The 23,177-nt window shown below is 44.4% G+C and overlaps 1 protein-coding gene across 1 annotated transcript in view; it reads left to right on the forward strand.

Moving 5' to 3' along the window:
• ephb4b (eph receptor B4b) overlaps positions 1–23,177 on the forward strand; it is a 38,414-nt gene that overhangs the window by 2,048 nt on the left and 13,189 nt on the right. Inside the window, exons 2-5 of the mRNA XM_030724846.1 lie at positions 18,856–18,926; positions 19,011–19,153; positions 19,231–19,594; positions 19,721–19,883. Coding sequence (XP_030580706.1) covers positions 18,856–18,926; positions 19,011–19,153; positions 19,231–19,594; positions 19,721–19,883 — 741 coding nt within the window. The remainder of the gene's footprint in view (positions 1–18,855; positions 18,927–19,010; positions 19,154–19,230; positions 19,595–19,720; positions 19,884–23,177) is intronic.

The following is a 23,177-nucleotide window of genomic DNA, read 5'->3' on the forward strand; positions in this document are numbered from 1 at the left end:
TTTTACATTAGAGTGAAAGATAAATATAACTGACAGCATCTCAGCTTTATTAAAAGATGAAAAATTTTTTTTTGCTGAAAAGACAGCCTTCCAAACAGCCAGGGACAAAAGTAACTTACATAAATTAATTAAAACGAAATGAAATAAATAAATTTTCCATCCCAAGATAAATAACAATAAAATAAATTAACAACAGAATACAGAAAGTAATTTTGACAAAAGTGGAAAAGTCTTCATGATGGTTTCAGGTCACTTCAAGTCCTCGTCTGATTGTTTTCTGTTTGGTTTAATCAGCATCAGCACCTGTGCAGGTGAACACTGACTGAGTCACTGCGTGGGTGAATGCTGACTGAGTCTCTGTGTGAGTGAACACTGACTAAGTCACTACGTGGGTGAACACTGACTGAGTCACTACGTGGGTGAACACTGACTGAGTCACTACGTGGGTGAACGCTGACTGAGTCACTACGTGGGCGAACACTGACTAAGTCTCTGCGTGGGTGAATGCTGACTGAGTCACTGCGTGGGTGAATGCTGACTAAGTCTCTGCGTGAGTGAATGCTGACTAAGTCTCTGTGTGGGTGAATGCTGACTGAGTCTCTGCGTGGGTGAATGCTGACTAAGTCTCTGTGTGGGTGAATGCTGACTGAGTCTCTGCGTGGGTGAATGCTGACTGAGTCTCTGCGTGAGTGAATGCTGACTGAATCACTGCGTGGGTGAATGCTGACTGAGTCACTACGTGGGTGAACACTGACTGAGTCACTACGTGGGAGAACACTGACTAAGTCTCTGCGTGGGTGAATGCTGACTGAGTCACTGCGTGGGTGAATGCTGACTGAGTCACTGCGTGGGTGAACACTGACTGAGTCACTACGTGGGCGAACACTGACTAAGTATCTGCGTGGGTGAATGCTGACTGAGTCACTGCGTGGGTGAAGGCTGACTGAGTCACTGCGTGGGTGAACACTGACTAAGTATCTGCGTGGGTGAACACTGACTAAGTATCTGCGTGGGTGAATGCTGACTAAGTCTGTGCGTGGGTTAACGCTGACTGACTCACTGCGTGGGTGAACACTGACTGAGTCTCTGCATGGGTGAACACTGACTAAGTCTCTGCGTGGGTGAACACTGACTAAGTCTCTGTGTGGGTGAACACTGACTGAGTCTGTGCGTGGGTGAACACTGACTGAGTCTCTGCATGGGTGAACACTGACTAAGTATCTGCGTGGGTGAACACTGACTAAGTATCTGCGTGGGTGAATGCTGACTAAGTCTGTGCGTGGGTTAACGCTGACTGACTCACTGCGTGGGTGAACACTGACTAAGTCTCTGCGTGGGTGAACACTGACTAAGTCTGTGCGTGGGTGAACACTGACTGAGTCTCTGCGTGGGTGAACACTGACTAAGTCTCTGCGTGGGTTAATGCTAACTTGAGTTTGTTTGCTTCCTGCAGAACCTTCTTGTTGATGAAACCCGTGCAGGTCCTTTGTAACACTAGCTTCCCTGACTGAGCACGCTCTGAAATGTTGTCATTAGTTTGTGTTTTGTGTGTGTTTTGTGTGTGTGTATGTCTGTGTGTGTGTGTGTGTGTGTGTGTGTGTGTGTGTGTGTGTGTGTGTGTGTGTGTGTGTGTGTGTGTGTGTGTGTGTGAGATAGGCAGGCAGACAGACTGGGAGCTCTGACTGGTCATCAGACTGCAGAGTCTGGATGAGAGGTCAAAGCTGCTCATCTCTTCTTCTCTGCTTTGGATATTTTTCCTGCAGGTGATTTATTGATTTATTGGTTATTGATTGGGAATCCTCTGGCATGTTCCCAGTGCTGTATGTGCAGCAGTAAAAACAATCATCTCTGATCTGATCTAAAACCAAACCTTCCAATATGTGATCAATAACTCTGCATGTATGTGTCATTGATTAGCTGCTGTGCAGGGGAACCCTGCGTCTCCACCATGTTTAAACTTGTTTTAAGCTTCATGTCGTCTGCAGCGCATATTCAGATTAAAAATCTGCTTTCTGTAAAACCTCACGCTGCAGAAGCTAAACCGCGTGGCCAGTTTATTAGGAACAGGCTACAGGTGACACAGGGTCAGTTCTTCTTGCTAAATCGGTCATGTGATCGTCTCAGAGAGGATGCTGTTCAGCTGTTTGCTGGTCATCTGTGGCGTTTGCTCAGCTGGCTGCTGAGTGAAACCAGTTTATAACCAGCAGGCAGGAAACCAGTAGATGCTGCAGCTGCTTCAGATCAGCATGTGACTGATAATCAATACCTCATCTATCACTCTGTCAACACAAAGAGCAGCTAAGAGTCACGGGACTTCCAACAGGACGAAGGCAGGAAGGAAAGATGCAGGAGCCGAGAGCGCTGAAACAACTGATAACAGTTAAACAGCAGGGTTATCAGCCTGCAGCATCACACAGACAGATACCTGCTCATTACACCTCACTAACCCCCCAAAGGCTCGTCCACAGGCCCAGTTAGCTGAGTGAAGCCTAGCAGACAGCTAGCAGCTAAAGGCACCTGTGTCAGCATCCACCTGTCAAAGAGGCCACGCCCCTAATAATGCAAACTTTAAGCCTTAATACAATTTAATCAGGTGAGTTATAAAATATTCACCCGCATACGGTTTTAACAAACAAGAACAGAATTTAAACCTGAATAAAAAGTAGAGGATCGATAACAGAGCCCTGAGGAACTCCACGGCCTGTAAGCACACACTCTGACCTCTTTCCCACCAACAGGGTTCCGGAGCCCATGCTGTAATTTGAACCGTTAGGCGGGTTTTCCACCGCGGAAGCACTCGGTGCTCGGCAGAAAAATGGGTTCAATTCCGGCCCCGCAAGCTAGCTGGTCTCGAACCAAGAACGCGTGACGAAAGCGGCAGAAGGGCGTGACTCTGCCATCTCAACATCCAGTTTTCTACCATATTACATGTGTATTACAGGAGAAAAGCGAAGCGGTTTTCACGGCTGTGAATTAGGTTGGGCTCTAAGGCTGAACTTGCTGCTTTGTATCAGTTCATATCACAGATAATCGTCTTGCTTTAATCGCTGTCTGTGTTTCTGCTGCACACAGATGCTGCAGTAGTTTGGTTTGGACCCTAAAACGTATTAAATGTATTCAGATGCTTTACCAAAATTAATTATATACCACATTAAGATTTCTATAAAACTGACAGTTTGAGTCTCAGGCTGTGATCCTGTTTGCTCTGCTGTAGAGGTTCGACTCACTGCTGGTACCCCTGCTGGACGTCAGAGGAACTGCAGGGTTTGTGTGCAGTTCTTAGACCTGCAGCAGCCTCATGAGTTTAAAACTGTGTGCAGTCGCCTGAAGTTTATACAAACAGAGTCTCAGGAAGAGTTTAGGACAAATAAATAACAGATTCATACACACAGTCACTCTTTAACGACGGGTTAATCAGCAGCTGTGTGTGTCTGTGTGTGTCTGTGTGTGTGTGCTGTGAGCAGGATCATTGTTTCCTGCCAAACCAGAAAATTACCAGTTAGAAAACAATAGCTGTGTGTGTGTGTGTGTGTGTGTGTGTGTGTGTGTGTGTGTGTGTGTGTGTGTGTGTGTGTGTGTGTGTGTGTGTGAGAGAGACTCTGAAGGCTGTTTGAAGCCTGTGGGGACTTTGCTCTGTTTAACCCTTTAAAGGATCACCCAGCTTGGCTTCAGCCTCTCAGCCTCAGGTTGTAGAAGTTCAGATGAAAGTTGAAGTCACCAGTTTGTCTCACAGAAACACAGAAATTAGCCGCAGTGGTTAAATCCGAGATGCTTCCTGTGGTGCAGCAGAAGCTTTTCACTGTGGGTGTGTCTCCATATTGTCCTCCATCTGCTGCCTGTCTTTTCACTCCTCTTGTCTTTGTTCTGTTGTTCTTATTTTAACCGTGCACACACACCAAACCTCCCCCTCTCCACCTCTTTCTCCTGCCTCCACCTCGCTGTCTCGGCGCCTTTCTTCCGTCCATAAATCCCTTTAAAGGCGCTGGATTTAATTTCTGACTGAGGATTTACATGTTAAGTGCCGGTTTGTTAATCTGTTGATTGGCCCTTTGGAGGTTTAGCCCTCACACTCACAAACACTGCTTTCAGAGACCTGTGAGAGAGGATTTTCAAAATAAAACAGCAGCCACATGTTGAGTTTGACCTCTTCTTATTTCAGAGCAGAACCCCCTGAAATCTCTGAATGACTGAGGTCTGCTCACAAAGGGAGGCATGAAGTTTGTTGTGAAAGGGAGAGAAAACCTGCAGGTGATGCACAAACCGAGCAGTTTGCCTTTAAAGTCACAAAGTAAAGTGGAAACTTTGTTTCCAGTGTAAAACGCTCTGTGGCTTCAGGTGAGCAGGTAAAGGAGAAATGAGGACACCTGTCTCAATTTAAAGAACATGTGACCCGCTTATTCACAAAAAGCTCACCTGGACCTTCACATGGAAGATCTGTTACACTGAAGTTTGTTTCATATTTCACCAGCTGGAGCTACAATACTCCATATGTGAGTCAGTGCATCACTGTTGTGTGTTTGTGAGCCACCTTCAAACCTAAAGCAGCCCTCGTGGCTCTGTGCAGGACCTGCATCAGAATAAGATCCGTGTACTGCTCCACAGTGTGTGGAGGCGCGCTCAGAGAAAGGAAAACAGCAGGCTCAGCTGATGTTTCTTCATATCTGTGAAGGCTTTTCATGTTTGAATGAAGACGTGAAGTTTAAAAGCTGAAGGAGAATATTTCAGATCTAAGAAGCTCTGAGGAGTCTGCAGGAAAACTTTGAAACAAGCAAAGACTTTATTTCCCACCATTAACCAATCTCTTTACAGTTATTAAATGTGTATGTTAGCAGCAGAGAGCACAACAACAGCACGAAGTGTAGCTAAAAAGTTTTTAAACATGGTGTCCAGAAAATCCCATTCTTATAGAACAGATGATGTCATCTGCATAAAATGTTACAGATAAACAGTAAACCTGAGAGCTGATGGAAGCAGAGGACCTCTTATCAGGCTGATGGAGGTTAAAACGAACGGAGAAGTGTTTGTTTCAACATGTTCACACAGCTCTGTTATTTAGCCAGACTCCTATGAGTTTTTGTTTTGGTGGTTTACGGCACTGTGCGGGGGTTAAACCAGACTGGCAGAGGACCGACAGCAGAACCCTGAGGAAGATATTTCTTACAAAATAAGATGGTGTTATCTGCTGCCAAAGTTGTGGCTCTGTTTCTCAGCACAAACAAGGGTGATGTGAATCATCATAACTGGAGAAGCAGATTCAAATCTCTCCGTGTTGCAGCAGATTTGTTCAGAGGACAGTTGTGGGAAAGTGTCCAGACCAGCAGGACGCACCGTCATACCACCTTCACTGAGTGTTTCTGAGTGTGACACACTGATGCCGTGGTTCTTTCTGACATACCTGTTTCTGAAGCTAAAAAGTCCAAAAGACCTTCACCTCACATCTTCAGACCTTCACCTCACATCTTCAGTAATAATAAGCAGAAAATAAAAATCATTAGCGAAATCACACTCATATTTCTCCCAATAATCGTATTTATTCAGCTTTATTTTATTGCATCTTTCAGCCCCACCCCCGATATTGGCTCCATGCGTGTTATAACTAAGGGGTGCTGAGGTATCCCATTGTCCACAGAAAATTGTCTTTGCCACTTCGGCACCAGTATTGAGTGAAATAAGTTCAGTGGGAATAAAACACTACTCTGAACAAAACTCAGATGTCCCAGCTTTCCACCAGCATTTAAACACACCATGTAGCAGGAATCTGGGAGCTCTCCGGAAGCTGAAATGTGTCTCAAAAAACTTTGTGCCCTCTAACCTGATTTGTGCGTGACTGTCGTGTATCAGGTGATTCGTGTACTTGTATTTAACGGTTTGTATGCGTAGGAACCTTTTTGAATTCATAATTAGCAGATTTGTTTGTGTACTTTTATTTTGTATTCTTAATTTCTTAATATTTGTATTTAAGCACACATTTACAAGCACCTGAACTTACGCACAAAATGTTATTTACAAATTACAAAAAATGACAAATCCAGCATTACAGACAGATATTTTGAGTCAGTTTTCTCTCCATACAAACATGTGTGTGTGTGTGTGTGTGTGTTATTCCAGCCGACGTTCACAGACTTCAAACTTCAGAAAGAGGACTTTAATCAGGTTTCTACATTTTCCTCTTCTTCTGTCATCCTCCTGGAGCTGGATGATGAACACTTGAAGTGTTTGGGAGCCTTCGCCTGACTTTAATGTTACATAACCATCGTTCTCTGAGTGTGGGCACAGCTTGTTGCTTTGGACTCGTATGAGGATTTTATCTTCTCCGACTTGCTTCTATAAGGTTCCGGTTTTTAGGACGTAGAGCTTTTCCCAATAGACACTGAGCCCATCAGGAATGAATAAATATTTGATGTAAATTACTTTTCAAATTCACCTTGTTCCTCTTCTCAGTGCCCAGTCTAGAACCAGTTTCATTAATTCCACCAAAGAAAAGGTGGTCCAGATTTGGACCCACTGCTCTGGAGGAGTTACCAGAATAAAAGTTCACCAGAGGCTGGTAGAAGGACCCTCACAGATTCTGTGGGCTCTGGGAATTTCTGTTTTCCTTGTGGAAACTGGCCCAGGTTTTCCTTTGTAAAGTTCAGTTCTCCAACCTGCTGAAATGTGGGCTGGTTCTTAAAAGGCAGATCTGGCTGTGCACTGGCACCACGTCGATGGAAAAGAGATAATAGAGCGGGCCCTATTTTTCTTTTCTCCGTAAAAACATCCCTGGAAGAGGTCCTATGGGGGCAGTTCCTGTGGTTGGAACAGTCACAAAGGTGCACTCTGACTTGAAATAACCTGTTTCCTGCAGTGGAAATCAGCCTCGTTAGTGGAGGCAGGTACTGGCAAACATTCAGTTCCACTGCAGGCGTTCTGGTAAATGAGGAAAAGAAAATTAAAGTAAAACTCCATTTTGGGGGGTGCGGGGAAAGCTGCTCGAGTCTCTACAGCAGAGGTTAGCAGACCCACAGACACACAGTAATGGGAAACACAGTAGGCTGAAATAAGGCAGAATGATCCTTTAAGGACTCTTTGAACCATGTGGATGAAAACGTAGTCGGTCTGCTGGAAGCTTCGCTCCTCTAATGAGTAACTTTCCATTTTCCAGACAAACGTCCTCAGGTGGTTTGATTTGTCCACCGTCCAAAACTCTGAGATTTTATAAACTGTCACATGTAAGAAGCAGAAATGTTCTCAGTGATTTCTTCCAGTTGACTGCTGGATAATCGCTGTGGAACATTTTTCCGTCCGGGCGGTTCAAAGAGTCGCTGAGGACTGAGTAAATATCGTGAGCAGGGCGAGTTTTAAACTGTGCTTTCAGATGTTTTAGGTCCTGATGGCTGAGGGGAACAAAGAAAGCTGCAGCCTGCAGCGGAAGATTCCCGACAGGTGAAAATGAGTCAGCCTGAATCATCGATCAGAGTGTTGACAGAATAATGATGAGCAGCTCAAACAGAGCGATGAAGAGGAGCAGGAGCAAACACAACCTAAACAGCTGTTCTTCTATGAACCTCTGAGAAACTGTCCAATCAGCTCTGAGCTCCAACAGCAAGAGTCTGACTCACAAAGAGCTGAATTACACAAACACCGCCCGTCTGTTAGGTAATGAAAGGGTTTCATGTTAGCTGCGTGCTAAAGAGACACATTAGAAACAAGTAGAACCATCGTTTTGTCCACTAAAGGTTGATCTTGGCAAAGACTGTTCATTCCAGTGAAGTGCAGTGATGATGTCAGGCATAGCTGAGGCTAGGCCTGACTTTGGTGTGTGTAACTGACAGTTCTCAGCCTGTTGGCGTCCTGCAGGTTGTTGGTGGGGTTAACATGCAGCCCTTTTCTAGAATATAAACCCAACACTAACCTGAGAAGGGTCGACAGATGCTACCCTCTTAACATCCACAAGAGGGGTTTCTGAAACTGTTACCTTTCAAATGAACTAATGCATGCTTCTTGTCTTTATTTATTTCCATTGTTGGGTTCCAAACAGACAACAAATCCTTTAAACCCGGGTCAGCCCAGACTTCACCCCGACCCTAGATAGGCTGTCTGTGACCCGGTGGATGCTGGGAGGATAAATAGACTGAGTGCACTAAGTGCAGTCAGAATGGGACAGGGCTCCGGTTTGCACCTGATACGAAATCTTCAGACTTTGGTGACCCACCTTGAATCGTGTCCTCGTGCTGAGCACGTCTGTAAGCTCAGTCTTTAAAAACTCACGGTGTAGCTACAGTCCAGAGCTCACACCAGTTCACGCTTCAGAACAAGTGTGGACATGAAGCTTAGCTTTCACAGTGAGTGATCCAAACCAGGCAGTAACATATCAGTGATGGACCTCGTGCTGTGGATGGATCATCTCAGATGTTCTGTTGATGAAGTTTGGTCCGTTCTCAGCGTTTTCTTCTTGCCATGTCACGGTATTTGTTTCTGCCCATCAAGAACCCTCAGCATGAACTTTAATTCAGAACTATTCCAGTGCTAGCCTGTTTATATTAGCCTAACCACAGCTTTGTAGCTAGCCACCACATACTAGCTGGCACATTATTATGTGCCAGCTGGCACAACTTAACTAACTGTCCAAATATCGCTGCTATTTAGTGTTCCTTCTTTGTAACGTCCAGAGTTCTAGCAGAGCGGTTTCTTAGAACGTCGTGTATCATCTTAACATGGAAACTAAGCTAACGTCACTGTTCTCATGGACGCCTGGACTTTATACTGTAGGAGCTCAAAGAATTGGGGCCTTTTTAATGTGCTAGTGGTGCCATGAGAAGATGCCGTGCTTTAATTAATGTGTGATGTGGTGATGACATACATGTGATGCTTTCTTCTAGCAAACAGTCTCTGAACCACATGTGTGGCTGCAGCGTGATGACATCCATCCATGGACCCACACTTTGTCCCCATTATGGATTTCCTCAGGTGTCAGAGCCTCGACCTGCTTGCCCACAGCTGTGGGGTACGTCCCTGCGTTAGAAAATGTCAGTAAATGTCCAGAGTTCTCCTGGACATCATAAAAGTGCAGAATTTAGGTTTTTTTGCACAAAGTATGAAGAGGCCGCAGAAAGAACGCTCTGTCATCGCTCTGTTGTCTGTATTTGTTGTTTTTACCCAGTCTGAACACATTGAATTACCCTCTGGAAGTACTTGAAGTACTCATTCTGCAGGCTGTTTCATTACTGTGTGGTTTCTGAGCCTGCTGTGGAGGTTTCACAGCCTCGTACTGCAGCAGTTCTTCCTGCACAGAGTTTTGGCTGTGCTGGTTTGTGTTTTCAGATGTTTGAGATTAGAACTGAGCAAAGTTCAGTGAGCAGGTAACGACCGAAAGGGAGGAAGACCGAGGAGGAAGAAGCGAGCGAAGGAATGAGGGAGAAGAAAGGAACGAGGAGGAGGGAGATAATCAGGTTTATTAGAGAGCAAGTCTCAGCACGAGACCACACACACCAACACACACACAGGCCGAGCAGCTTGTGTAAACATCCCGCCGGCGTTGTCATGGTAATTTCCGTGTCCTCGTCATGCACTCTTATCGCAGATGCACTGTTTACAGCGTGTGTCCCTCCTTTGTGTGTTTGTGAGGACCAGAGTTCAACAATGCGAGGCTGAGGTTTCAGACCCGTGTGTGTGTCTGCGTGTGTGCAGTTTAGAGAGTCTATGTGGATCTAAACCAAACACACGCGTGCTGAGGTTTCATTGGCTCAGGCTGCGATGCTGATTAGAAACGCGTGTGTGTAAACGTTATTTATCCTCTGCGGTCGACATGTGCAGACCCAACCTGGCGGTTTGTGTTTGCTGTCACATCGACTGCTTTGTTGGCACCGTTTAAGAGCCGAGGCTGAAAGTTATCCCTGATCACATGACATGACATCACACCCCTGCGATGTCAGAGGGCAGCGAGGCATTCAGGTGCTGCAGGAGATCAGATACATCAACCCGTGAACATCCTGAAGGGCTGAAAAACGAGAGCGCGCGCACACACACACACACACATACACACACACTAACCCTACACATACCAGTGGGGGCTGGCACTGAAACTCTACACAACACAACCTGAACCCTAAACCTGTGTCCAGTTTCCAGAAGTGGCAAAACCTGCAGTTCCTCTGAGGTCTCCATAGACTAACATACAAATACACATTGTGGTATAAGTGCTTTTATTTTGCTAAACATCTGAATATTTGGCATGGAGTCAGTGTCAGATAGAAATATATCACACAGAGTGACTACCAGACCTTTATATGAAAGTGGACCCAGTACAGTAACAGAGTGCTGAAAGCAGTGGGGGTCCACGTGGATACTAAGCCTGTAAAGCCCTGAATTGAAGCGTTTTACACACAGATCAGAGTGTTTGTGGGTGCAGAAACCAGCACTGTGAGCAATAAAATCCTGAGTGGGTGTCACAGTGTGTCGTGGAGTTCCACAGGGCTCTGTCATCGATCCTCTGCCTTTTATTCAGGTGTAAATAAGATTGTTGTTTGTAAAGGCACTGGATGTTTACCTCTGAATAACAGCTGTACAGGGGTGCATTTTATAACTCATCTGTTTCAATTGTATTAAGCCTTAAAGTTTGCATTATTAGGAGTATGACAGGAAGCTATAGCTGCTGCCCTGCTGCTGGGCAGCTACCTGGAGTCCCTGAACTGGACCTGTGGACCGTGTTTGTGCTGTTGGAGCCTTTTTAATGCAATGTGACCAATAATATGGCTGCTGTGTCTTCATTGGACTAACAGACCATCCAAGAAGGCGGAGCTCCAGTTTTTGAATGTTAGTCTGTGTTTCTAAGGGAAGTTTGAAGTGTTTCTGGTTTCTGGTGGCTGCATGGGTTTTATTAAAATAATACCAGAGCAGAGTAGAAGCACCATAAATGTTTCTAAATCTTAGAAGTTCAGCGAAGCTTCCTGTGAAGCAGCAAGAGGCCATCTGTGAGCAGACGCTCGCCCTCCTCACTCGAGCACAGTAACCTGACAGAAAGGTCATCATGTTTCCTCACCGTTGGAGCGTCTGCTGCAGTCGATTCATCATTTTCACACCGAAGGTGCTGCGTGTAATTCACACAACAAGCTTGTGACTCGAGCTCGCTGCTGGTTAGTGTTTGTGCGGTTCGTGCAGGCGCACCGAGAATTACAGACAGCTTCATTCCTCAGCTGCTACCGAGCGGAACGATGAAATGGCCGCTTTCCCTTTCTCTACGCTGTAATTACACACACACACACACACACGCTGAGAACGCACAAACACGCACTGAGAACACACACACACAGTCAGGCGCTCCGACTCTTTAAACCTGCCTGTCGGTTAATTAAAATGAGAAGTGACTGAAGCTATTAGAGCAAATGAATGATGACTGTGTGTGTGTGTGTGTGTGTGTGTGTGTGTGTGTGTGTGTGTGTGTGTGTGTGTGTGAGGCAGGCAGGTCAGTGTGTTTTTCACACTACAGCAGATTATTAATCCAGTTAAAGAGAGCTGATGAAGTGTAACTGACGTGGACTCTCAGCATTCACACATCCTCCTGAGCTGTGTGTGTGTGTGAGGACTGTGGTCAGATCTGGACCTTATAAGGGCATCAGAGCGTCCACTTGAAGGTTCAGACCTGCAGCCTGGTCGGGGTGATTTATTATGTTTATGATGGCTCAAAGGATTTTTAATGTTTTCTTCAGTCGGTGAAGAGTTTTTAAATTTTGTGTAACAGGGGGGATCAGACCCACACCTCTAACACTGACAGTAATTGTACAACCTGAACGGCGTGTCTGATCTTTAGGAACGACGTTCTTTAGATAGAATAAAGAGTAATTCATTAAAAATGTCTGAAACGAGTTTCAGCTGAAACACGTCTTCCAGGTGTTTCCAGTTTTTACCCATCGGCACAAATAATAAGACATATTATTGATTTTACTTTGAAAGAATGCGTCCATGGTGTGGTAATAAGTGACATTAAACAGGAAGTGAGCCATGTTGGGTTTCATTGTTTGGGTTTCAGCCTGTTACACAAACACTGCTTAAGAGAAAGTGAGATCATATGTCAGCTGAATGCCCTCTCAGTACTTACAGCGAGGCTTCTGACGTGCTCAGATTAAGCCGGCAGCAGACCACTGTGCTGATTTATGCACCACTGTGGAAGAAGACGGAGGAACACGAAAGCCTCGGCTGAAGCCTGTCATCTTCAGGCTGGAGGAAACCAACCTTTGCCTGTCCAAGTGTTCACAGTCAGTCACTGAGAGCCTCATAGTGGACTCTGCAGGGAAATCAGGACATTTCTCTCTGCTCTGAGCTCTAACTGAAAACAGAAATATTCAGACAACAGGTGATAATGTTGCATTTGTTGGGGGACTACTTTCTGCAGAGGAGTGATATGTAGGAGGGTTCTGGGGGTGTAAGAGGCTTAAAAGAGGGGAGAAGTGTGAGAAACATCTGCATTTTTCACCGTGTGTGTGTCAGGGTTAAGCCTCCTGAGCCTCTCTCCTCCAGCACTGATTACACACCATCATTCATGCAGATATTACACATGTGCAGGCGTGTTGGTCTGTGTGCGCGTCAGCGTTAGCCTGGTCTTCTTCACCTGTCCTCCTTCCTCCACAGACACAGAGAAAGAGACCCTCTGTTGACCCTCTGTGTGTTTACTCTCCCTGGATGAAGCTGATTAAAGACGTTCTTTTTCTTCCTGAACCAGCCCACTTCCTCTGAGACAACTAGAAACCGCTCAGAACAGTTCTGCCGGGTTAGAGGAAGAGCTGACCTCGCTCTTCATCAGTGACCTCTGACATCAGAACAGTTCTGCCGGGTTAGAGGAAGAGCTGACCTCGCTCTTCATCAGTGACCTCTGACATCAGAACAGTTCTGCCGGGTTAGAGGAAGAGCTGACCTCGCTCTTCATCAGTGACCTCTGACATCAGAACAGTTCTGCCGGGTTAGAGGAAGAGCTGACCTCGCTCTTCATCAGTGACCTCTGACATCAGAGCAGTTTTGCCAGGTTAGAGGAAGAGCTGACCTCGCTCTTCATCAGTGACCTCTGACATCAGAACAGTTCTGCCAGGTTAGAGGAAGAGCTGACCTCGCTCTTCATCAGTGACCTCTGAGAGGTCAGCAGAGTTTCTTTGTCCAAAGGATGACCCAGAGGTCACTGGAAAGGACTCAGGGGTCATTTAGAGGCTCTGATGGTTTCAGAGGTTTTGTTGGGCTTCCAGTGGTTGTGGAGAAGAGTTGCAGATGTTGTTTTCCAAGGTTTCACAGCCTTCTCAGCTTTACAAAGGTAGCATGAAGGGGTCACTGCTGAGGACCTTTTAGAAGTTTTAAATACTTTTGTGAGGTTTCAAAAGACATTAAATTTTCATTTTTTTCTAGGTGAATTTGAGGGACTTTTAACACATTTGAAGGGGCGTTTAGCAGGTGATCAGAACCTTTAGAGGTTTAAAGGACTGTCACGAGCTTGCTGTGGACCTATATGTTTTCAAAGGGACATTGTAAGAGGCCTCAAATAGTTTTTAGATTAAATATAAGTGTGTCAAAGGCATTTGGGTGATTTTAAAGGGGCTTTGACACACCTTTATATGATTGTGGGATTGCTTTGGGGCTGTATGTTGAGAACCTTTAGAGGGACTTAAAAGGTTTTAAGCAAGCTTTATTAGCTTCATGAAGCTTCCTGATGTTTGGCAGGCAGTGTGAGGTGGTTTTAAATTAAAGAATTCAATTCAATTTCAATTCAATTTTATTTATATAGCGCCAAATCACAACAAACTGTCGCCTCAAGGCGCTTTGTATTGTGGGTAAAGATCCTACAATAATACAGAGAAAACCCAACAGTCAAAACGACCCCCTATGAGCAAGCACTTGGCGACAGTGGAAAGGAAAAACTCCCTTTTAACAGGAAGAAACCTCCAGCAGAACCAGGCTCAGGGAGGGGCAGTCATCTGCCGCGACCGGTTGGGCTGAGGGGAGAGAAAGACATGCTGTGGAAGAGAGCCAGAGATTAATATTAATTAATGATTAAATGCAGAGTGGAGTATAAACAAAGTAAATAAGGTGAATGAGAAACAGTGCATTATGTGAACCCCCCAGCAGACTAGGCCTATAGCAGCATAACTAAGGGATGGTTCAGGGTCACCTGATCCAGCCCTAACTATAAGCTTTATCATAAAGGAAAGTTTTAAGCCTAATCTTAAAAATAGAGAGGGTGTCTGTCTCCCGAATCCAAGCTGGAAGCTGGTTCCACAGAAGAGGCGCCTGAAAGCTGAAGGCTCTGCCTCCCATTCTACTCTTAAGTATCCTAGGAACCACAAGTAAGCCAGCAGTCTGAGAGCGAAGTGCTCTGTTGGGGTGATATGGTACTATGAGGTCTTTGAGATAAGATGGTGCCTGATTATTCAAGACCTTGTAGGTGAGGAGAAGGATTTTAAATTCTATTCTAGATTTAACAGGGAGCCAATGAAGAGAAGCCAATATGGGAGAAATATGCTCTCTCTTTCTAGTCCCTGTCAGTACTCTAGCTGCAGCATTTTGGATCAGCTGAAGGCTTTTCAGGGAGCTTTTAGGACAGCCTGATAATAATGAATTACAATAATCCAGCCTAGAAGTAATAAATGCATGAATGAGCTTTTCAGCATCACTCTGAGAAAGGATGTTTCTAATTTTAGAAATATTGCGCAAATGCAAAAAAGCGGTCCTACATATTTGTTTAATATGTGCATTGAAGGACATATCCTGGTCAAAAATGACTCCAAGATTTCTCACAGTGTTACTGGAGGCCAAAGTAATGCCATCCAGAGTAAGTATCTGGTTAGACACCATGTTTCTAAGATTTGTGGGGCCGAGAACAAGAATTTCAGTTTTATCTGAATTTAGAAGCAGGAAATTAGAGGTCATCCAGGCCTTAATGTCTTTAAGACATTCCTGCAGTTTAACTAATTGATGTGTGTCATCTGGCTTCATTGATAGGTAAAGCTGAGTATCATCTGCATAACAATGAAAATTGATGCAGTGCTTTCTAATAATACTGCCTAAGGGAAGCATGTATAATGTAAATAAAATTGGTCCTAGCACAGAACCCTGTGGAACTCCATAATTAACCTTAGTGTGTGAAGAAGACTCCCCATTTACATGAACAAATTGGAGTCTATGAGATAAATATGATTCAAACCACTGCAGTGCAGTACCTTTAATACCTATAGCAAGCTCTAATCTCTGTAATAAAATGTTATGGTCAACAGTATCAAAAGCTGCACTGAGGTCCAACAGGACAAGAACAGAGATGAGTCCACTGTCAGAGGCTCTAAGAAGATCATTTGTAACCTTCACTAATGCTGTTTCTGTACTGTGATGAATTCTGAAACCTGACTGAAACTCTTCAAATAAACCGTTCCTCTGCAGATGATCAGTTAGCTGTTTTACAACTACTCTTTCAAGAATCTTTGAGAGAAAAGGAAGGTTGGAGATTGGCCTATAATTAGCTAAGACAGCTGGGTCAAGTGATGGCTTTTTAAGCAGAGGTTTAATTACAGCCACCTTGAAGGTCTGTGGTACATAGCCAACTAATAAAGACTGATTGATCATTTTTAAGATTGAAGCATCAATAATTGGAAAGACTTCTTTGAACAGTCTAGTAGGAATGGGATCTAATAAACATGTTGCTGGTTTGGAGGAAGTAACTATTGAAGTTAACTCTGAAAGATCAACTGGAGCAAAAGAGTCTAAACAAATACCAGCAGTGCTGAAAGCAGCCGACCATGAAGAATAATCTTTGAGATGGTTATGAATAATTTTTTCTCTAATGTCTAAAATTTTATTTGTAAAGAAATCCATGAAGTCACTACTAGTTAACGTGAAAGGAATACTCGGCTCTACAGAGCTCTGACTCTTTGTCAGCCTGGCTACAGTGCTGAAAAGAAACCTGGGGTTGTTCTTATTTTCTTCAATTAATGATGAATAGTAAGATGTCCTAGCTTTACGGAGGGCTTTTTTATAGAGCAACAAACTCTTTTTCCAGGCTAAATGAGCATCTTCTAATTTAGTGAGACGCCATTCCCTCTCCAGCTTTCGGGTTATCTGCTTTAAGCTGTGCGTTTGTGAATTATACCACGGAGTCAGGCACTTCTGATTTGAAGCTTTCCTTTTCAGAGGAGCCACAGTATCCAAAGTTATACGCAGTGAGGATGTAAAACTATTGACGAGATAATCAACCTCACTGGGAGCAGAGTTTAGGTAGCTGCTCTGCACTGTGTTGGCACATGGCACTGAAGAGCATAACAATGAAGGAATTAGATCCTTAAACTTAGTTACAGCACTTTCAGAAAGACTTCTACTGTAATTAAACTTATTCCCCACTGCTGTGTAATCCATTAAAGTAAATGTAAATGTTACTAAGAAATGATCAGACAGGAGGGGGCTTTCAGGGAATACTGTTAAGTCTTCAGTTTCTATGCCATATGTTAGGACAAGATCCAGAGTATGATTAAAGTGGTGGGTGGGCTCCTTTACATTTTGAGAGAAGCCAATTGAATCTAACAATAGATTAAATGCAGTGTTAAGGCTGTCATTCTCAGCATCTGCATGGATGTTGAAATCACCCACTATAATTATTTTATCTGAACTGAGCACTAAATCAGATAAAAAGTCTGAGAAATCAGACAGAAACTCTGAGTAAGGACCAGGTGGACGATAGATAATAACAAATAAAACAGGTTTTTGATTTTCCCAATTAGGATGGACAAGACTAAGAGTCAGGCTTTCAAAAGAATGAAAACTTTGTCTGGGTCTTTGATTAATTAATAAGCTGGAATTGAAGATTGCAGCTAATCCTCCTCCTCGACCTGTGCTTCGAGCATTCTGACAGTTACTGTGACTCGGGGGTGTTGATTCATTTAAACTAACATATTCATCCTGCTGTAACCAGGTTTCTGTAAGGCAGAATAAATCAATACGTTGATCAATTATTAAATCATTTACTAATAGGGACTTGGAAGACAGAGACCTAATGTTTAACAATCCACATTTAATTGTTTTATTCTTTGGTGCAGTTGATGAAGCTGTATTATTTATTGTTTTTGAATTTTTATGCTTAAATAGCTTTTTGCTGATTTTAGCTTTGGTTTTTGGTGGTCTGGGAGCAGCACCGACTCTATGGGGATGGGGTTTTGGGGGGATGACAGGAGGAGAGAAGCTGCAGAGAGGCGTGTAAGACTGCAACTCTGCTTCCTGGTCTCAACCCTGGGTAGTCAGTTTTTAGGAGGGTTAATAAATTTGGCCAGATTTCTAGAAATGAGAGCTGCTCCATCCAAAGTGGGATGGATGCCGTCTCTCCTAACAAGACCAGGTTTTCCCCAGAAACTTTGCCAGTTATCTATGAAGCCCACGTCGTTTTTTGGACACCACTCAGACAGCCAGCGATTCAAGGAGAACATGCGGCTAAACATGTGGCTCCTGGTCTGATTGGGGAAGGGCCCAGAGAAAACTACAGAGTCCGACATCGTTTTTGCAAAGTTACACACCGAGTCAATATTAATTTTAGTGACCTCCGATTGGCGTAACCGGGTGTCATTACTGCCGACGTGAATAACGATCTTACCAAATCTACGATTAGCCTTAGCCAGCAGTTTCAAATTTCCATGAATGTCGCCTGCTCTGGCCCCTGGAAGACATTTGACTATGGTCGCCGGTGTCTCTAGCTTCACGTTTCTCAAAACAGAGTCACCAATAACCAGAGTTTGTTCCTCGGCGGGTGTGTCGCCGAGTGGAGAAAAACGGTTAGAGACGTGAATAGGTTGGTGGTGTACCCGGGGCTTCTGCTTAGGACTACGCTTCCTCCTCACCGTCACCCAGCTGGCCTGTTTTCCCTGCTGCTCGGGATCTGCTGGGGGGGAGCTAACGGCGGCTAAGCTACCATGGTCCGCACCCGCTACAGGGGCCTGGCTAGATGTAGGATTTTCCAAGGTGCGGAGCCGAGTCTCCAGTTCAGAAAGCCTGGCCTCCAGAGCTACAAACAGACTACATTTATTACAAGTACCGTTACTGCTAAAGGAGGCCGAGGAGTAACTAAACATGTGACACCCAGAGCAGGAAAGTGCAGGAGAGACAGGAGAAGAAGCCATGCTGGTAGTGAGTCGGCTAAGGGCTAAGCTACTAGCTAAGCTAAGCTAGCGAATTTCTAAAAACAAATAAAGTGAGTAATGTGAATACAGGTGATTCAGCAAAGAGTATGCTATTTAAAGTAGGTGAAGATTACACTAAAATATGTTATCCAGATAAATCCAGTTATACAGATATAACAGCTAACAGACAGCAAAACACTGTGCTCCGAAACAGGAACAGGAAGTGATACAATACCGCAGTGAGAGCCAACACCAAGTGACAGCGCCACGCCAAGAAGAATTGTGAGGACATTTGCGGGGAGTTTTAGCAGATTTTGAGAAACGTTTAGGAGGTTGTTGGGATCTTTAAGAGGTTCAAAGGAATCTGAGGCACTGAAAAGTTCCCAACTGGCATCGGCACTACTTGAGGACTTTGTTGAGAACCTTGAGGAGATTCAAAGGTCGATTAAAAGAAAGTTTCAAAGGGCCCAAGCAGGTTTTAAGGACCTTTTAACAGGTTATTTATGATGTGATGCTTTAATGAACATTTAGAGAACATTTGGATGTGGTTGGAGCGCTCGAGGAAGGATTGATTACTTGTAACTGTGTTGAGGACCAGTGGACGGCTTTGTTAAGAGTGGGTTTAGTAGCTGACTTTTTAGTAGATTGATGAGGACCTTCAGTGGGATGTTAAAGAACTTTGGGTGGCTTTTAAAGCATGTTTTAGTAACTTGTTGAAGACTTTCGTTGATGGTCCCTGTCTGTCTTTCAGATGTGCTGATGAACACCAAGCTGGCAACATCAGACCTGAGATGGACGAGTTATCCTGCTGATGACCCTCAGGTATGCACCTGTCCATCTATTAGCTTGTAGCTAACCTTTCTCTTTGCTTTGAATGAAAAAAGCTCATCTATAATCTGTCATCAGTGGGAGGAAGCTAGCTCTGTGGACGATGACCATAACAGCGTGCGGACCTATGAGATCTGCACACCCAGCAGCACATCCTCCTATTGGCTTAGGACGAGCTGGATTCCCCTGAAGGCGGCGACAACGCTCTATGTGGAGATCTGGTTGGTGGAGTTAAATTCATTCGTGTCGATTAATGCGGTCCAGAATGACTAAATAACGACTGAACGTGTTGCTCCAGGTTTTCCATGATGGAGTGTGCCAGTCTGAACAGGCGTCCCTGTAAAGAAACCTTCAACTTTTATTACTACCCGTCAGACAGTGACGACGCCACGCTCACGTACCCAGCCTGGATGGAGAACCCGTACATCAAAGTGGCCACGGTCGCCGCCGACCACCTGCGGCAATACGGCACCAGGGGGCGTGCCAATGTCAAGGTGCTGCGATTGGAGGCGCTGCATAGGGCGGGGCTTTACCTGGCTTTCCACAGCCAGGGCACCTGCATGGCGCTGCTCTCTGTACGTGTCTTCTACAGGAAGTGCCCGTCCCTGCGCCGTGCCTTCGCCTCTTTTCCCGAAACCATCCCCCACTCACTGGTGGAGCAGGTAACCATGGGAATAGCAGGGTCTCGGGCCACGTGGTTAACAAAGTTTAAGTGTCATCTTTGAGTTTAAAGAATAAAAGCAGCACTGTTTCTCTTATTTACAAGCTTTTATTTTGATAATCTGCAGGCTCAGGGGGTGTGCGTGGAGAACGCCGTGACTCCACCTGGCGAGCACTCACAGCCTCCCAGCATGCTTTGTGGCGAGGACGGGTCGTGGGTGGGGCAGCCGACGTCCAGCTGCGCCTGTCGTCCTGGATACGAAGCGGGAGAGACCGACGTGCGCTGCCGAGGTGAGATCAACAAAATAAAAGAACTTGCACAAGTTTTCAAAGTAAAAGCACCGTCCTTTAGATCCAGTGAAAACATTTGAAAACTGGAGCTGAGACCTCGGAGTCGTTGACACTCGAACTCACCAACAGCTCCGACAGTCATTTGTTTAACAAAGTAAAAGCATCTCCTGTGTGTCGCTTCACTATCAGCACTTAAAATTCTTCACGGTCAGAACTGCGAGACTGAGTAGAGGCGGAGCCAGAGCCATGTGCTGACAGGGGCCGAAACAGGCAGTGAGGAGGGGGGCGGGGTCAGAGTGAAGCAGGACCAATAAAACTCTGCAGTAATCAGATTAGCTCTCCAAGGATTCTTAAATTATTACCCAGCAAACATTTAACAGATTATAAGAGATTATAACAGATTATAAGAGATTATAAGCAGGTAAACACAGATCAGAGTGGCCGTCTCAGTCTGCGTCAGAGGATTTCAGAGGAAGCTGCAGCCCTCAGGATTTCCACAATAAGACTGTAACAGGAAAAGCTGAACGGTGTTAAAGTTTGTAATATTTTCTGGGAAAAGTTTTAATTTTTATAATAGAATTCATATTTTATAAATGTTATGATGATAAAAAAAACTTCTTAATCTTTAAGAAATGAAGTTTTCAGAAAGTATTTTTAAATATTTGTGAAACAAAAAAAATTAGAAAATGATAAAAAGTTTAAAATAAGTCACTGATTTGTTGACAGATTCATGAACAATTTAAAATAAAAGATTAATAAAAGTCATATTTTTATTTTATGAGGAATAAAGCTGTGAAGTGTAAAACAATTATAAAGTCATGTGATATCAGGAGGAAACAACTGGCAGCATTTATAAAAACTGAATTTATCAACAATTAGAAATAAAATATTGTAGAACAGAATCATTTGACATTGATATATATATTTTATGTATATAGTGCTTATGTATATGTGTATAGTTTTTTTTTTTGCTATTTTATTTTATTCTATTCTATTTTAGTTTAGTTTAGTTATTTGTTCCTACTCATCCTTTTCATTTTTCTCTGTACTGAGCTGCTGTAATGCGCAAATTTCCCCGTCGTGGGATCATTAAAGTTTTATCTTATCACCAAAGTTCTCAGAAAAGCTTCAGTGTTTTTAGACCAAAGAAGAATAAAAAATCCAACATCAGGAAAAGGCTTGAAAACATGAAAATATTTTAAAAGTCATGAAATTCTAATAAAAATCAGTTCAAAATAAAATGTAGGCTTTTCCAGCAGAGTCGCAGCTTTGAGAATATTTTCAGTAAAAACATTTACAGACCTGGAAAGTTTTGAGAAAAAGCAGCAATATTAAAACGCTGTGATGGACGCGTTTACGCTCATTAGTGTTTTGATTTTTAATGAGAGGCGCAGGAAGCGTCCCCGCTGCTTCACGCTCTTCAGGCGTCCTTTCACAATAAGACGACCCCTGAGGCAGAAGGTTATTATTGAGCCGTCGCTGCAGTCGTGTGCAGCTGTTTACTTTAATGGCTGAATGAGAGGGATTGTGGGTAAACTCCAGAAGCAGCAGCTGTGGCGGTACCCTGGAGGAAACGCGCTGTAATCCGACTCCTTCCCTCCACCCTCTGCCAGTTTCCGCCCTGTTTCCACTCTTCCTCTTCTCTCTGCCGCTGCTGCAGGATGAAAGCAGAGCGAGGTCAGCGCAGGCCACAGACGGCTCGGTCCTCGAAGCTTCCTGTTATTCTCTGCGAGGTCAGAGGTCGGCCGACTGCAACCGGGAAGCGCAGAGTCGGCGGACGAGGGTCGCCTCTGCCTCTGAGGGAAGGGGGAGGGGGAGGGGCGGCGTAAGAGCCGGGCTGAGTGAAGAGGTCAGAGGTCAATTTCTGCTGCTTAAGCAGAGAGTCACTCACACACGCTTGGCAGGGGAGGCCAGTGATGACATCATGGCAGCACTTTCCACATCCTGTTGAAACCAAGGTCACTTCCTGTCTCTTATTGTCTGTGAGGCTGCGCTCCTCCCTTCATCCCTCTCTGTGGTCTTCCTCATTACTCACAGACCAGCGAGAGCAGAGTCAGTCAGCACCACAGACCTGCTCTGTTCTCTGTTCTGTAAGCTTGCTCATCTCTTCATGCCTGAGGGTTCATGATGATGTCACAAAGAGCCGTTCGCTGTAGTAGAGACCAGTTCTCTAATCCACAGAGACCTTCATGGCTCATCGGTATGTTTGACTGGAACTTGTTGGACATCTGAGAGCTTCATTGTTGGTTTCAGTCTTACTGTTTTTGACTTTGGCTGCCAGATGGTTCTGGTTCCAGGTGATCCCACATGGTTCCAGATGGTCCGACATAGACGCAGAGGTTGAGGGTTGGAGAGCTGAAACAACAAACTAAAATAAAAAGATAAATCTGCAGCTCTGAGTGCTCCTACGGTGCAGTGTTAGTCCAGTGAAGCACAGCAGCCATATTATTGGTCAGATAACACTTAAAAGGCTCCAACAGCACAAACACTGTGCAGAGGTCCCCCCAAATATCTGATCCAATCACTATAACTGGGTAAAATGCAGATGCCCGCAGATGAAGACGAGGCTTCTGCGTTACTTTGAGAGCGTCTCCAACACGGACTTAAAATGCTGTGCAAATCTGTCAAGATCATATTTTTTCCTCTGAGATTTGAGTCATGTATTCATATAAGCTGCTTGTATCGGTAAAGCATGCTATCTTTCAAAACCAATCACATACATATAGAATATCGATGATGCGTTAAAGACATTTCCAGTTCCCACGGTCCCTGAATGCAACAGCTGGGACTATGTTGTTCAGCCGCTGTGTTGAGGCCAAATGAAAACAGTAACAGTTACATGTAGAGTTCCTGTAGGGGAGCTTCAAACATCCTCAAAGGTTTGCCATCAGAGGTGCGAGGCTTATTCTCTGAAACTGAAACTGGTGAGGTTTTTCTTGTGGTCCCCGTTGCTTCCTCTGAGGCAGAGAGGAGCTTTAGAGCTCGTACACGATTAAAGACTTGGTTACACGCAACGACGACACACTGAACCGTGTTGCAGTGTGTCACATCCATCAGAACAAATTAGACTTTATTAACAACGAGTCCGTGTGTACACACTTTATTTCTTTTACACTGAGACACAAACAGGTGTTTGGTGATTTTGTTTGAATGGCCCACAATAGCTATGGTCTGATACTTTAATATATATGGTATAAAGATAAGCCTGCTTTTGTATTTACATGGTTTGTTTGTTCAGAATCAAGGTGTAAAGGTTTTTCACAGATAATGGCTTCAATGATTTGAAGCTACCAC

Source organism: Archocentrus centrarchus, unplaced genomic scaffold, assembly GCF_007364275.1.
Source record: "Archocentrus centrarchus isolate MPI-CPG fArcCen1 unplaced genomic scaffold, fArcCen1 scaffold_42_ctg1, whole genome shotgun sequence".
Classification (NCBI taxonomy): domain Eukaryota; kingdom Metazoa; phylum Chordata; class Actinopteri; order Cichliformes; family Cichlidae; genus Archocentrus; species Archocentrus centrarchus.